Here is a 14,767-nt window from a genome sequence, read left to right as displayed (position 1 = left end):
TTAACCTTCCCTTGAATCAATGAAATTGACTGAGCTCTGTTAGTCACTCACTCTCAGGCAGGCTTCCCAGACCTCAAATCATCCTCGTCCCTCTTTTCTGAATCCTTTCCAGTTTGTCAGTATCCTCTTTAACAGTGTGGACATCAGACTGGAACCCGGTATCTAGTAATGCTCTGACCAGCGCCCTACACAGAGGTGAGACAGCCTCCCTCCCCATCCCACAGGTAGCGTTAGCTCTGTGAGCAACTGAGTGATCCTAAGTCTTTTCCAGAGCCAACACTTTCTAGGATACAGGCCCCCAGCCACTGCGTGTGATCTACATTCTTTGTGCCTAGAATAAAAGCCCACCCTCTATGGTGATCAACATAATTTGAACCTTGGACCATCAGGTCCCCAGTACAGATCGATAGATCCCTTGACCTACAGGATTCACCTCTCCATGCCCGGCAGCGTGGATGGTACGTTCCATCACTAAATCGCGAGTGGTTTCTGCTCATGGAACAAAACCTCCGTGCTGTCCTGGTAGCAGTGGCAATCAAGTAGCCAGTGCCTGCTTTTGGGCAGCTGTCACTGTGTCCAGCACAGAGCCTAGCCTCACTCTGCTGATGCCACCAGGCCGCAGGCTGCAGCACTAGGCCGGTCACATAGGTGAAGTGCTTCGGAAGGAGCAAAACTTGCCCCGTTGTTTCTTGTTAACCTCCTGCCAGCCCCATGCAGTTTCCCGCAGTTATGCATTTTGTGAACTTTGTTGCAAACAATTGGATAATATTTGCAGTTTATGGACTTGTAAAGCACCTCTGTTCCTGGCCTACTTCTCTGATATCCCCACTCCTGTAGCAGACAGCATGCTGGCATGAAGCACCTCATTGGAGGGAGTTGTTCAACTTTATTCCCTCTCCTTGCCCTTGTGTTCTGTTTTCTGGCACATTATCGCCTACGGGCTCTCTGTGTGATTCCTCTGCATTGGTTGCTTGTGTCTGCAGCGAGCTAGACTTTAGCTGGGCCATGTGTAACACTGACAGACCCTGGTTGTTGGTGGGCAGGATCAAACCTGCGGCCTCTGGGAGCTTAAAGCATGAGCCTCTACCGCATGAGCTAAAAGCCACCTGGCCGTTAGCTAGGGCTATACAGCAGACTTATTTTACCTCTCTCTCTAAGTGGTCTCGGTGCCACTAGATGGGACAGAACCCCACCCGCAGAAGGTGTGTGGATTACACATGCAGTTTATTAACACTGATCAGTAAAAAGGAAGCAATAGAAATAAATAATCCATTCTGCTGTTGTGGACATTAGCCAGGGGAGATCGGGAAACCTGGTGAATTCCCAGGCGCACGTCCCAGCAACCTCTGGAGCCCACTCAGTTCCAGCACATCTGCTCTTTCCAGCTCAGCTCTGGGCTGTCACACTCTTTCGCTTGGTCAGATTATCAATTGTGGATGCCCAAAGTTAGGAACAGGCCCCAGGAGCTGGCACCTGTTTGCAGCTTCAGAACCATGGGGATTCAGAGGCATAGGAAGGGAGAGGATGGTCTTGAAGCTACAGGTCAGCGTGCAGAAGAAGAAGAACTGGCCTCTGGTCCCAGCTCTGCCGCAGAATTTCTGGTGAACCCTGCACTAGGCACAGCCTCTCTGGGCTTGCTTTTACCCAGCCCTAGCCTGGGAGCAACATTTCCCGCTCTCTCTGGGACAGCGGGTGTTCATTCACTGATGCTTGGGGAATGCTTTGATAAAACAGCCGATGGCAGTGGCTGTCTTGCTGCAAGGCGTGTTGCGTGTGTTTCACGACTCATGTAACAATTCTTGTTAGTCCCAGGCAGGGCCGGCTCCAGGCACCAGCTCTCCAAGCAGTCCGAATGGGGACGCAGTCCGAATGGGGACGCAGGCCGTGTCCAGCGGCAATTCGGCGGCAACTGCTTGGGGCAGCAAAATTGGTAGAGCTGCCCCCGGTCCCAGGGCCTCTGAACACTGGGCTCCATTTCACAGCCTCCAGATCAGCCTGCAGGCCACGTTGCTGGATTCAGCTGCGAAAAGGCTTGTTGCAATTTCTTGGGACTTGCCTTCTGTTGTCCAGTGAGAAGACGCTGACTCAGTGTTCATCTCGACTCTTTGTCTAACACATGCGCAGCCCAATCCGAGGGAGCTGCAGAAAGAGGAGGACTTGGCAGAGCTTGTGGACACACATGGTCTTGCAACACCTTACAGCTGGTCCTGGTTTGGACCCCCTCCGTCTCCAGGGGGCCTCCTGCAGCAGGGCCATAGGTCACTGATGTAGGGGCACATGAGGGGCATTACTGAGCACCCAGATTCCCAGAGGTTCTTTTCTCGTGGGCTGTTCCCTGGTTTTGGAATCACTCCCTAGTACTCCCAGACAAGTGGAGCCGGACAGCATGTTTCCCTCTCCAAGTGTCTGCCCATCTAGCCATGTTCTGTCTTGTCCCTTTTGCTAACTTAATAGCAAAGTCTAAATACGCACTAACGGCGGCACAGTCATGGAGCAGTAGAGGTTGTTGGGAAAGAGAGTGAGTGAGAGACGAGTGCCTGGCACTGACAGCAGCGTGCTATACAAAACCCTTTGTGCCACCCTAGAATGGTGTGGTGCCAGTAGGCTGGGTAACCCCAGTGCTGGGGTCACTGCAGGAGCTCCCAGGAGCACAGAGGGAACTAGCCAGTGTTCTCCCTTTTGAAGACTGCACAATAGCCACTTGGTGCCTGACTTACCCTACTGGCTGGGACGGGGAGGGAGGGGTGCAGGACCTTGGGAGGGGTGCAAGACAGCATTTGCGCAGTTTCCCAGTGGCCACAGGAGAACGTGCAATGGCTTTGATTCAGGATATGGGCGAGTGGCTTGGCAGATACATGCACTGCCCTGTCGTGGGAGCAGCAGGTGTTTTAGCAGCATGGGGAGCTGGAGGGCTGAGAAGTGCAGTGAAGCCCCTCAAGATCAGCTGTTTCCCTCAGTGGCTCTGCCTAGCTGAGCGGGAGCTCCTGGCGGGAGCAGTTTTGCGCGGGAGCCCTGGGTCTCTGCTGGCAGTCAGCCAGGGTGGTGAAGGGCCATGTAGAATAATGGGGATGGAGAGAGGGATAATCACAGTGTCTCGACCCCACAAAAACATCAGCTGAAGATATCACCCAAACAGCTGGCAGAGGCCAGCCAGGGCCCCTTGGAATTCCAGGTGCTGTCCTCGAGACAACTGCCTTTGGCTGAGGGTCCTCTGTGTAGATGAGCAGAGAAGATGGTGCAAATCATCTTTGCAGAGAAGACTAATCCTTGGTGGCTTGTTCTTTTCCAGATGTGGATGAGTGCGCCACGATCTCCAGTGCGTGCGATGGTGGGGAGTGCACCAACACGGCAGGCAGCTACGTGTGCACATGCCCACGTGGCTTCATGACCAGTCCAGATGGATCCCGCTGCATCGGTAAGACGGCAGACAGCTCTAGGTTAGAACGTAGCGGCTCATTCCTTGAGTCAGAGATCCAAGGTTCAGTCCTGGCCAGGAATGGTATTTCATTAGTGTTCCCTATCGGTGTCGCACAGGGCCCTGTGGAACCAAAGCGATCCTTATTTAACAGCTCAGGGCTGGCCTTACCATGAGGCGAACTGAGGCGGCTGCCTCAGGTGCCAGACTGGGGGAGGGAGGGCGCCACCAGACTCTTATGTACCTCTCTAACACCTGCAGGAGCCTGGACTGATTAACACCAGCTTCTCAGGGAGCTTCCTGTTTCCACCTGCTTCCCTGATCCCACTTGAGGAGAACAGGCAGTCAACTGAAGTAGTAGGAGCCAGTGAGGCCCGTAAGACGCTGATATCTTCCCTCACTCAGGCCCTGCTACCAGCCTGCTTATTTGTCCTCTTCAATTGGGTGTTGAGAGCCACTGTAGCTGGCACAGGACAGCGGTCATGAGTGAAAGAAGAAAATGCCCCTCTGGGGCAGCATTCAGAAAAAGAAAGCAAGCAAAGGAAGATTTTCTATCTAAGCAGGAAGGATCTCTCCTGAGATACACAGACACAAATGTTCACGGTGAGCCTTCCGGTCCCAGTGAGGATGTGAGTGGTGAGGAGATGCCTGATCTTCCAGTCAGTCAGAGTGCAGGTGACCTGGCAGCTATTGCAGCACCCATATCTCCATCTCAAGTGGATGGAACCATGCACATTCCTGAAGAAAAGTGTAGATCAGAGAAGAGCGTGGTGGAGGTGCAAGAAACAGCTGCTGCTGAGTTTAGTTCCTCAAGTCTAGAGGATCCAGGACTGTGGACCCACTTGAGCAGTAGCCTGAGGGACTTCCTTGCACTGCATGGACCACAGCAAGTGAAAAACTTCATGTTCCCCAAAGACAATGAAAACAGAAGTTTCCATCCAACACATTACTGGCGTGAAATCCCCAATGGTGACAAAGTGGAGAGGCCATGGCTTATGTACTCAAAAACCCAGAACGCCGCATACTGTTTTTTTGCAAACTCTTCCAGTCTAATGTTCCAGCCACATTGGGTTCTACAGGAACAAAGGACTGGAAAAATCTGTCTAGAAATCTGGCATGCCATGAAAAAGCAGCAAATCACGAGAGAGCATTCCATAGGTGGAAAGAGCTTGAGATGAGACTAAGGTTAAAGGCCACCACAGATGATCAGCATCAAGAGAAGATTGCATCCGAGTCTCTTTATTAACTTCAGCTTGGAGAAGCTGTGTTCTCCACTGGCATTTGTTACAGGAAGTGTTAGAAGTATGCGCAGAACAAAAACGTTTGGAAAGAGGGTGGTCATCTTATTTGTGCACATATATTCCAAAACAGCCTTTGGAGTTGATCTTGCTGAAATGTGTCTTGAAAGGGCTTTCAGTTCATCACCTAAATCACTCGCATCAACATCACGCATGTCATCATGTGTCAACAGTGTCTCACATGCCCTGCATTGCTGGTGTAGGTCTTCTTCAGGTATAGTGAGGAGTTTTGGAATATCATACAACATCCCAAATATAGTGCTGTGTTCCTTGAGCTGCATGAAATGTTCTTCAACTGACTGTATTGCACAATCTAGCACCGGGTTAAAGAATTCAACTTTGAATTGTTTTTTGGGGTCTCTTACAGGCTTATCCCGTGCCTCGTAATCAAAATGTCTTCTTCTTTGGTGACTCTTGTATTCTTGAATGGGTGGGAAAATAGCTTCAGTGTGAAGTTCCTCTGCCAACTTCTGTACACTCTTCAGAACGTTCTGAAATCCCTCATCTGACCCGTAAGACTGTAGGTATGACTTTGCTTTGTCCAGTTGTTCCATTGCTCCAGATATATCAAGGTCAACACCTTGGAGTCTCTTGCTTACAACATTTATTTCAAACAATATGTCATGCCACAACAGTAAGCCACACAGAAATTTGAAGTTATGTGTGTTTCTGGGAAGATAGATGATGCCATAGTTGCCATTATGGAGGATAATGTTATGACAGGAACTGTTCGTGGGAGAAGAGTGGCAGAGGAAAATGGAATCACCTGGGCTGGAAGGCTCACTGTGAACATTTGTGTCTATGTATCTCAGGAGAGCTCCTTCCTGCTTAGATAGAAAAGTTTCCTTTGCTTTCTTTTTTTTTCTGAATGCTGTCCCAGAGGGGCGTTTTCTTCTTGCACTCATGACCGCTGTTCTGTGCGAGCATTAGTGGCTCCCAACACTCAATTGAAGGGGACAATTAAGCAGGCTAGTAGCAGGGCCTGAGCGAGGGACGATATCAACGTCTTAAGGGCCTCACTGGCTCCTATTACTTCAGTTGACTGCCTGTTCTCCTCAAGTGGGTTCAGGGAAGCTACAGGAAACAGGAAGCTCGCTGAGAAGCTGGGGTTAATCAGTCCAGGCTCCTGGGGTGCTAGAGAGGTACATAAGAGGCTCCTCCTCTGTCTCTCCCAGCAATTCCTGCTGCTTTCTGTGATTCCCTCTCACCTTTTCTCCTGCCTGCCTGTTCTGTCTCTTGTGCCCTCCTCCCTCCAGCACAGCGCTCCCCCATCTCTGTGCATCTAGAGCAGAGAGACTACAGATGCGCCAGCTGCAGACACAGTTTTCTACACTCTGGGTCACCTCATGGTAAGGCCAGCCCTGATTAACAATCATCTCATCTAGCCGTTTTAGTTTCTATTCTTGGGGACTGGAATTCCTAACTGGAGTTGCTCTGTGGGTCCGTAGACAAGGGCTTTGTCTACACTACACACCTTTTGGCGACAGGGCTCTGCCACTATGGCAGTACCGCTAAAGGTGTGCAGCGTAGCCACTGTTTGTCGGCGGGAGAGAGCTCTCCTGCCGACAAAAATCTTCCACCCCAATGAACAGCGGCCCCTTTGTTGGCAGGAGAGCGTTCCTGCCGACAAAGCGCTGTTCACACAGGTGCTTTGCATCAGCAAAAATTTTGTCATTCAGGGAGGGGATATTTTTTCCACACCTCTGAATGACAAAAGTTTTGTCGTTTAGGTTCCAGTGTGGACAAAGTCAAAGTATCTCACATGATGTGAACAATGTTTGTATTGTTTTCAGAGTAACAGCCATGTTAGTCTGTATTCGCAAAAAGAAAAGGAGTACTTGTGGCACCTTAGAGACTAACCAATTTATTTGAGCATGAGCTTTACTAGGAGGATCCTATTTGGGGATAAACAGAGATGGATGGCTTTTCTAATTTTTGAGGGCCAGGAGGAATGAATAGTTATTAATCATTCAAGGCATATCTGTTCCCTATACCCCTTACAGAATAACTGACAGGAATTCAGGGAAGATTTTCCTATACTTGGGTCCTGTCCTACGTACAAGCCTTGGAGTCTGGAGTGAATCCTGTGTGTTTAACAGATGGAAATTTCCCCCCCAACCCTTGTAAATGTATGATAGTCCATTTCTCTGAGGAACAGACAATAGTTTCTATTATAAACACATCATCTCTCTCATTACTTCTTCTCTGTAGGGACACTTCCTGTAATAGAGATGAAGTCCATAATCTGTCTCAAAGTGCTAGAAGTTCATTCATCTTGAGCAGAGCAAAGACAGAGTTACTTAAAATGAGCACTCTTTACAAATGAGGCAGAGATGGGGTCGTTGTTGGGGTGATGGAAACTACGCAGTAAAGTTCACTGTTGGAAGCCCTGTTTTAGAGCCGTCGAACCTGGACTAAAACTGATCATGTTTCTGTCACGAAAAGCAAATATAAAATGTACCATACAGTCACCTTGTTAGAGGGGCTAATAGATTTTGACAAAAATGAAATTCCTTTCTTCCTTAGATCACACATGTTGACATATGCAAGTCAGTGTGTGTGTGGGGGAGGGGAGGGGCGGGAGGTGTTTGAATGCTTTTTGGATGAGAAATGTAGACATGTAACGACTTTCACACTTGTCAAATGATTCATGAAATGAAAAGTAAATAGAATCAGGATCCCAAGATTTAAAAATAGTTTAAAGCCTAATTGGCTCTAGTGGTCTGTGACTGAATCTAAAGTCAAGACATCATGCAGGAGCAGTCCCCTGAGCGAACATGGGCTGTTCATGTGCTGTCACAGTTTGGGACAGACAGTATTTTTTCTGACAACTTGTGCAGACACCCGTGTGGGGTCCGTGCCTCACATTCCAGATTTTGAAAGCAGTTTATTTTATTTGGAGTTTTTTACATTCATTTAGAGAGCGTGTTAGGGAGTCAAAACCCACTATTTATATTTAATAAAATAAACAGAATAAAGATTTTGCAAAAGCTAATATTAATAGATAAAGTGGCCCCCATTGAGAGTCACGTGTGTGCAGAGTAAGCAGAGAGTGTCTGAGACCCTGTGCTCCCACCCAACCGCCTCCCCTGCATTCGGAATCAGACCTGTAGTTTGTTAGCTTTTCCTGCTTTTTTACTGTTAGCACTGACAACTTGAGCTAAGAGAGAGTGAGCTGGACTCTGTTTCTTCTTGGGCATCATCAACAGAATTATTGACTGAAGTTCCATTGCAGGGTAACTTTCAGTCAAGGGTGCCAGAGCCTTCCCAAAATGGGACATCCTCCCCCATCCCGAGGCCCCGCCCCCACCCCTCTTTTCCCCCCAAGGCCCCACCCCTGGCCAACCTGGAAGCCGGACCAGGGCCAGGGAGTCCCCTTCCCACCCCCAGCCAGAGCCAGATCGGGGAGAGCCACACGGGCAGCTGTGGGGAGCCGGCACGGAGTCAGTGACCCTCCACCTCCATCTGCCCTGGGCTGGGTGGGGAGCCCCAAGGGCGGGGACACAGGCAGGGGGCTGCTCTCAGCCCCTCCGCATCACGGGCAGGTGGATGCTCCGCACGGCTCCACACTGGCCTGCGCGGGGGATGGGGCTTTGGGGAGAAGCGGAAGGGAAGGGGGCTGGATCTGTCCTGGCCAGGTCAGGCAGGATTTATTTTCTGTCTGCTCTATAATGACCCCGAGGGGAGCTGTAATACAGGTGCCCCCCTTCACTAGGGCCAGGCTCCCTGGTCAGACGACACATACCACGGTGCACTGCCGCCTCCCCGCGTGGTTCAGGAAGTTGCTGCATCGTGGGAGTCACTGGCCGTGGCAGAGTCTGAGAGAAGCTCTCGTTAAGCAGTTGACACGTAGATCTGCCAGATTACAGGTCTAGACTCTGTTCCCATTGGGTGTAATCTCATACTGGGCTGTGAGGCCTTCCTCACTAATGAGTGCTGTGAAGGACACATAATTACTAACCCCCATTGGTAGGACAGCTGAACGTAGAACCCATGTTCTCCTGTCTCCCAGCACAGCACTCGGTCCCTCAAGCCAAATCGTGCTGTGAGGGATGGAAAGACGGAGAGAAGGAGGATTGTTTCTGTTTGTCCGTCCTCGGGTGGCTCAGTTCTGCATGTGGCTCTCGGGAGCTGGGGCCATGCTCAGGGCGGATGGAATCCTGAGCCCTCTTGGCAGCAGTCATCAGCAAGCTCTGGTGAGCCTAGTGTGGGCTGGGAATGGTGATTTTCAGCTCCTTCGAACTTGGCTGAATCTGAACAGATTGTCATGGTGTCCGCAAAAGACAGCACCCTGAGCCCACAGCACTCTCCCTTCCCAATTTCCAAGTCCTGCTGCAAACCAGGGAGCCATTCGAGCACTAAAAAAAAAAAAGGGATGAAAAATGTGTAAAGTGGAAAATTACTGCTGCTGCACCTGGTCCTCTGTTTTTGACACAATGTATTGCTGGGGCTTTTCCCATTCGGTAATGCTGATGTGGTACAACTCTCTGCTCTGCGTCCATGCAATGAAACCTTCATAGGAACAATACGGGCTCCTCAGCGTGCAGTCACTGAACCCTGTCACACAGAGTCAGCCTGTGGACAGGCAGGAGTCAAGGTCTGGTCTGTCAGTGTGACAGCTCTCCTGATGGGGGCATTCACAGTCACTCCCTGCAGAAAGGATCTGAGTCGCTCGCTAACACCAATTTCACACTTTTTGGACTGTTGTTTCACAGGCAATTTGGAGTGTTTGTTTCATTCAGCCATTAGCCATCCAGCTAAAGGAGCAGGGGTGAGAACCAGGGGAGGGGCTCTGTTTGGAGTGAAAGTATCTGAAAGCAAAGAGATGTCCAGAAAGGGGCGACAGAACATTGCCGCTTGCTCCCCTGTCAGCACCATCCTAGCTGGAGGTGGGTGAGAACTTTTCAACTAAACAGGCTTTCATCGGAAAACGCCACTTTGGTGAAACCAAAACTGCGCAGGATTGAACCCGTTTCAACTGGGAAGCTTCGTCAGTCCAGGATGGACTTTCTGATCAGAACCACCCGTGAGGGAGCTACTGTAACCCTTCTGCCAGGCCGAGTTGATAGCAGCAAGGGCCGGGTTCAGTGCACAGGGGTTCCCTCTCATCAAAGCAAATGCAAAACTGGCTCAAGCCCCCACTCAGTGACCTGGGAAAATCTTACACACCCCCTGGGCGCCTCAAAGAGGAAATACTTCCCCTCTCGTCTCGGTGTAGCAGAGAATCTTTAATAACATGAGGTAAACGACATCAGCATTAAATTGGGGAAACACCACAACTAGTGTTCATTAACCAAACCATGAGCAAAGACGCACCCCAGCAAATTGGGCCACATCCTTTCCCTCGGGTTCTTGAGTCCTAGAACTCAAACATCTCTTGAGTCCAGCAATCCACAAATCACCCAAAGTCCAAAAAGTCCAGCCCCAGAGTTCAAAAGTTCATCTGCAGAGTGTTACTCCCCAGTCTGGCTAAAAATGTGCCTCTGGGGGGGGGGGGGGAAGGAAAAGGTAATGGGCACCTTACATGACCTGAAGCTGACTGCCCCAGAGGGCTCCGCTCTGCACAGCATCTCACAAACGCTCCACCAGCCTATCCACAAACAGCACCACTGCACTCTAGATCTTCTGGCTCCCCACTACTTGACACAGCGCTCAGTGATTCCAGCTCATAGTAGTGGGAGTCTTAATGCTGGTGCACCATAAGACCAAAGTGAATTCAGCACAGTACCTGTAGCAAGACTCTTAATAGACCCAAAATTAGCTCTGACATTCCACAGTGGAGAGAGACAGAGGTACAATTGGTATTTGAGACCCACACAAAGGGGCCCATACCACCAGGTACTAATACCTATCCCAAACCTCTCTCAATTCACAGAGTTTTGGAACCCATGTCCCTTGCCTAGCAAGTGCTACTTAGTTGGTGGTGAGTCCCTCCATCATAACAAAAGTCCAAATACAGTTCCAAGCACAGTTCCCATAATCAGGGTAATAACAATTTATTCTTCCTGCCCCAATAACAGAGACACTGGGGATCCCACAACAGCCAAAGTGACCATTTGGGCAGCTATGGCCTCATTCTAGGCAGGGTGGGTGTGCCTATGCAAATGAGATCAGACCCTGAAGTTCTTTTCCACAACTTGCCACACCTCACCACCAGATGTCAGGGTGGAGCTCATCCTGACTCTGCTTACACTACCTTAGCAGAGCTAAGAGTGTGGTGCTTGGTGCACCCATCAGGCATTTAGGAGATGAGCTTTAAGTCTCTGTCTGACTGATCTGGAGCAGGGGCGTGAACCTGGAGGGCTCCTCCTTCCTGGTGAGTGCCCTAGCTATTCCGGGGTGTCTCTCGCTCTCTTGCGAAAAGCTGTGCAAGGTCTCAGCTTTGTCCCAGTGCAGAATGGGAAAATGTTTGAAATCTTAATGTTTCATGGGCTGGGAAAACTGTTTCCTGCCCAGCTGTGCTGCTCCCCAGGACAGGCTCTTGGCTTTGTTTTGCCACCTGCGCAGGAAATGTTGACATCTGAGCAGTTCTGTGGTTTGAGCAGCAGTGCAATAAAGAAAAGCAAACCCCAGACACGTGCAGTCCCTTGCCAGATTGCCATGACTCTGAGCAATATGCTGTAGGTGTCAATGCACTTCCATTCCCACCTTGCACTCAAGAAATCTCAAATTCCCTGGGAGCCTTCCTGCTAGTATTTTCCAAACAACCACAACCGTTCCATCACCCCTCCCCAAACTGGGGTGCTGCTAAAGTTAAGGAAACAGGTTCAACTCTGTCTCTCTCATCCTGCTTTGTCTGAGCCTATGTGCTATTTTAGGACTTCTTTTTGCCTTCAATATTACTTGCTGGAGTGAGATTACCATGCAAACCTGTCAAATTAATGGCTGTGTAACTCAGGCGGAATAACACCACACAGGCCGTGGTCTTGTGGCTCCTGAACTGCGGGTGGTCCTGCCAAGAGGCCAGGGATCAGCCGTGTGTCTGTGAGTAAGACAGGCCAAGTAGGGATTGCATTCGTTTCTCAGAGATAGTTTTACGTGCCACAGCCGCTTCCGGAGCTGAGCAAAGGCATCTGAGTTTACTGCACCAAGTGCCTCCACGCTCCTCGGGGCTGTGTCGCTCCCGGCACTGCACGGACGCATGGTGCTCTGTGCCCCAGCGCAGCTGTCACTGCCATACAACCTCGCCTGGCCTGCAGGGATGAACGCCAGCTGCAGCCTACTGACCAGCTGTCATGGTGCAGGGCAGCTGTGCCGACGGGGAGAATCCCACAGACGAGTGGGGTGGGGGCCAGGAGGGGGGAGTGTCCTCCCCAAACACAGCATGATCTCCTGGCAATGCGTTTGGGTGCAGCAGTCATTCAGAGGCACCATCCCTACAGATCTAGGTAAGTTGTAAAAGAGAGCGCTGGGCCACCCCAGGGCCCTTCCCGTAGTTAACTTTTTCCGGGGCTGGAGTGTGAGGAATGGTGACACTTGCAGCCTTTCCCAGCACTCCCCTGAGCCTGGCCTAGTCTGGGTCAAAACAGAGGAGCCTTGCCCACAGGCAGAACGAGAGACAGCTGTTTAATAACGATCCTTACCTCCCAAATGCTGGGTGAACATTTACCACTCAATCCAGCCAGGTAGGTAAAGACACACCAATCATTACCTGCCCTGACCAGAGCCTCAGCACCTGTCTGCATGCACATGGTATTACACCAGTGCAAGCCCTGTGTGGGTGAATCAGTGTCACCAGCAACTCCTGGCTCCCAGTCCCCTATGTTGCCTGCTGATTTTCCATTCTCTCAAGTGATCCGTCCCTGTCTCCCTTTCCCAGCTTCTGGCAAACAGAGGCTAGAGACACCGTCTCTGCCAGTCCTGGGTAATAGCCATTGCTGGACCTATCCTCCATGAACGTATCTAGTTCTTTTTTTAACCCTGTTATGATCCTGGCCTTCACAACATCCTCTGGCAAAGAGTTCCAAAGGCTGACTGTGCGTTGTGTGAAAAAATATTTCCTTTTGTTTGTTTGTTTTAAACTTGTAGCCTATTAATTTCATTTGATGACCCCTGATTCTTGTGTTATGAGAAGGAGGAAATAACACTTCCTTATTTACTTTCTCCACACCAGTCACAATATTTTAGACCTCTGTCATATCCCCCCTTAGTTGTCTCTTTTATAAACTGAAAAGTCCCAATCTTATTAATTTCTCTTCATACAGAAGCTGCTCCATACCCCTAATCATTTTTGTTGCTCTTTTCTGAACCTTTTCCAATTTCAATATTTCTTTTTTGAGGTGGGGCGACCACATCTGCACACAGTATTCAAGATGTGGGCGTACCATGGATTTATACAGAGGCAATATAATATTTTCTCTTATTATCTATCCCTTTCTTAACAATTCCCAACATTCTATTTGCTTTTTAACTACCACTGCACATCGAGTGGATGTTTTCAGAGAACTATCCACAATGACTCCAAGATCTTTCTTGAGTGGTAACAGCTAATTTAGACCCCATCATTTTATATGTCTAGTTGAGATTATGTTTTCCAGTATGCATTACCTTGCATTTATCAGCATTGAATTTCATCTGCCATTTTGTTGCCCAGTGACCCCATTTTGTGAGATCCCTTTGTAGCACTTTGCAGTCTGCCTCGGACTTAACTATCTTGAGTAGTTTTATATCATCTGCAAATTTTGCCACCTCACTGTTTACCCCTTTTTCCAGATCATTTATGAACATGTTAAATAGGACAGGGTCCAGTACAGACACCTGAGGGACACCACTATTTACCTCTCTCCATTCTGAAAACTGACCATTTATTCCTACCCTTTGTTTCCTTTCTTTTAACCAGTTGCTGATCCATGAGAGGACCTTCCCTCTTATCCCATGACAGCTTACTTTGCTTAAGAGCCTTTGGTGAGGGACTTTGTCAAAGGCTTTCTGAAAATCTAAGTACACTATATCCACTGGATCCCCCTCGTCCACATGATCATTAACCCCCTCAGAGAATTCTAGTGAATTGGTGAGACATGATTTGCCATTACAAAAACCAAGTTAACTCTTCCTCGACAAATTATGTTAATCTATGTGCCTAATAATTCTGTCCTTTACTATAGTTTCAACCAATTTTCCCAGTACTGAAGTCAGGCTTACTGGCCTGTAGTTGCCGGGATCACCTCTGGAGCCCTTTTTAAAAATTGGTGTCACATTAGCTATCCTCCAGTCATTTGGTGCAGAAGCTGATTTAAATGTTAGATTACAAACTACAGTTAGCATTTCTGCAATTTCACATTTGAGTTTCTTCAGAACTCTTGGGTGAATATGGTCTGGTCCTGGTGACTTATTACTTTTTAGTTTATCAGTTTGTCCCCAAAACTCCTCTAATGACACGTCGATCTGGGACAGTTCCTCAGATTTGTCACCTAAAAAGAATGGCTCAGGTTTGGGAATCACCCCCATATCCTCAGCCAGAAAGACCAATGCAAAGAATTAATTTAGTTTGTTCACAATGGCCTTATTGTCCTTGAGTGCTCCTTTAGCATCTTGATCGTCCAGTGGCCCCTTCTGATGTACTTAAAAAAATTTTTTTTTTGCTATTACTTTTTGAGTCTTTGGCTAGCTGTTCTTCAAATTCTTTTTTGGCCTTCCTAATTATATTTTTACACTTTGCTTGCTCCTTTCTATTTTCCTCACTAGGATTTAACTTCCACTTTTTAAAGGATGCCTTTTTGCCTCTCACTGGTTCTTTTACTTTGTTGGTTAGCCATAGTGGCACTTTTTTTGCTCTCTTACTATGTTTTTTAATTTGGAGTATACATTTGAGTTGAGTCTCTGTTATTGTGTCTTTAAAAACTTTCCATGCAGCTTGCAGGGATTTCACATTTGGTGCTGTACCTTTTAATTTCTGTTTAACTAACTTCCTCATTTTTGTGTAGCTCTCCTTTCTGAAATTAAATGCTACCATGCTGGGTTGCTGTGGTGTTTTCCCTGCCACAGGGATGTTAAATTTAATTATATTATGGTCACTATTAACAAACGGTCCAGCTAGATTCACCTCTTGGACCAG

The 14,767-nt window shown here is 48.7% G+C and overlaps 1 protein-coding gene across 1 annotated transcript in view; it reads left to right on the top strand.

Annotated features, from left to right (window-relative positions):
• The window catches only part of FBN3 (fibrillin 3), a 269,159-nt gene that overhangs the window by 143,059 nt on the left and 111,333 nt on the right, over window positions 1–14,767 (top strand). Inside the window, exon 8 of the mRNA XM_077841944.1 lies at window positions 3,290–3,415. Within this exon, the coding sequence (XP_077698070.1) occupies window positions 3,290–3,415 (126 nt within the window). The remainder of the gene's footprint in view (window positions 1–3,289; window positions 3,416–14,767) is intronic.

This window comes from Eretmochelys imbricata, chromosome 25, assembly GCF_965152235.1.
Source record: "Eretmochelys imbricata isolate rEreImb1 chromosome 25, rEreImb1.hap1, whole genome shotgun sequence".
In the NCBI taxonomy this organism is placed as follows: domain Eukaryota; kingdom Metazoa; phylum Chordata; order Testudines; family Cheloniidae; genus Eretmochelys; species Eretmochelys imbricata.
The sequence above is the reverse complement of the archived record's forward strand: the minus strand, read 5'-3'. Positions and strand labels throughout refer to the sequence as shown.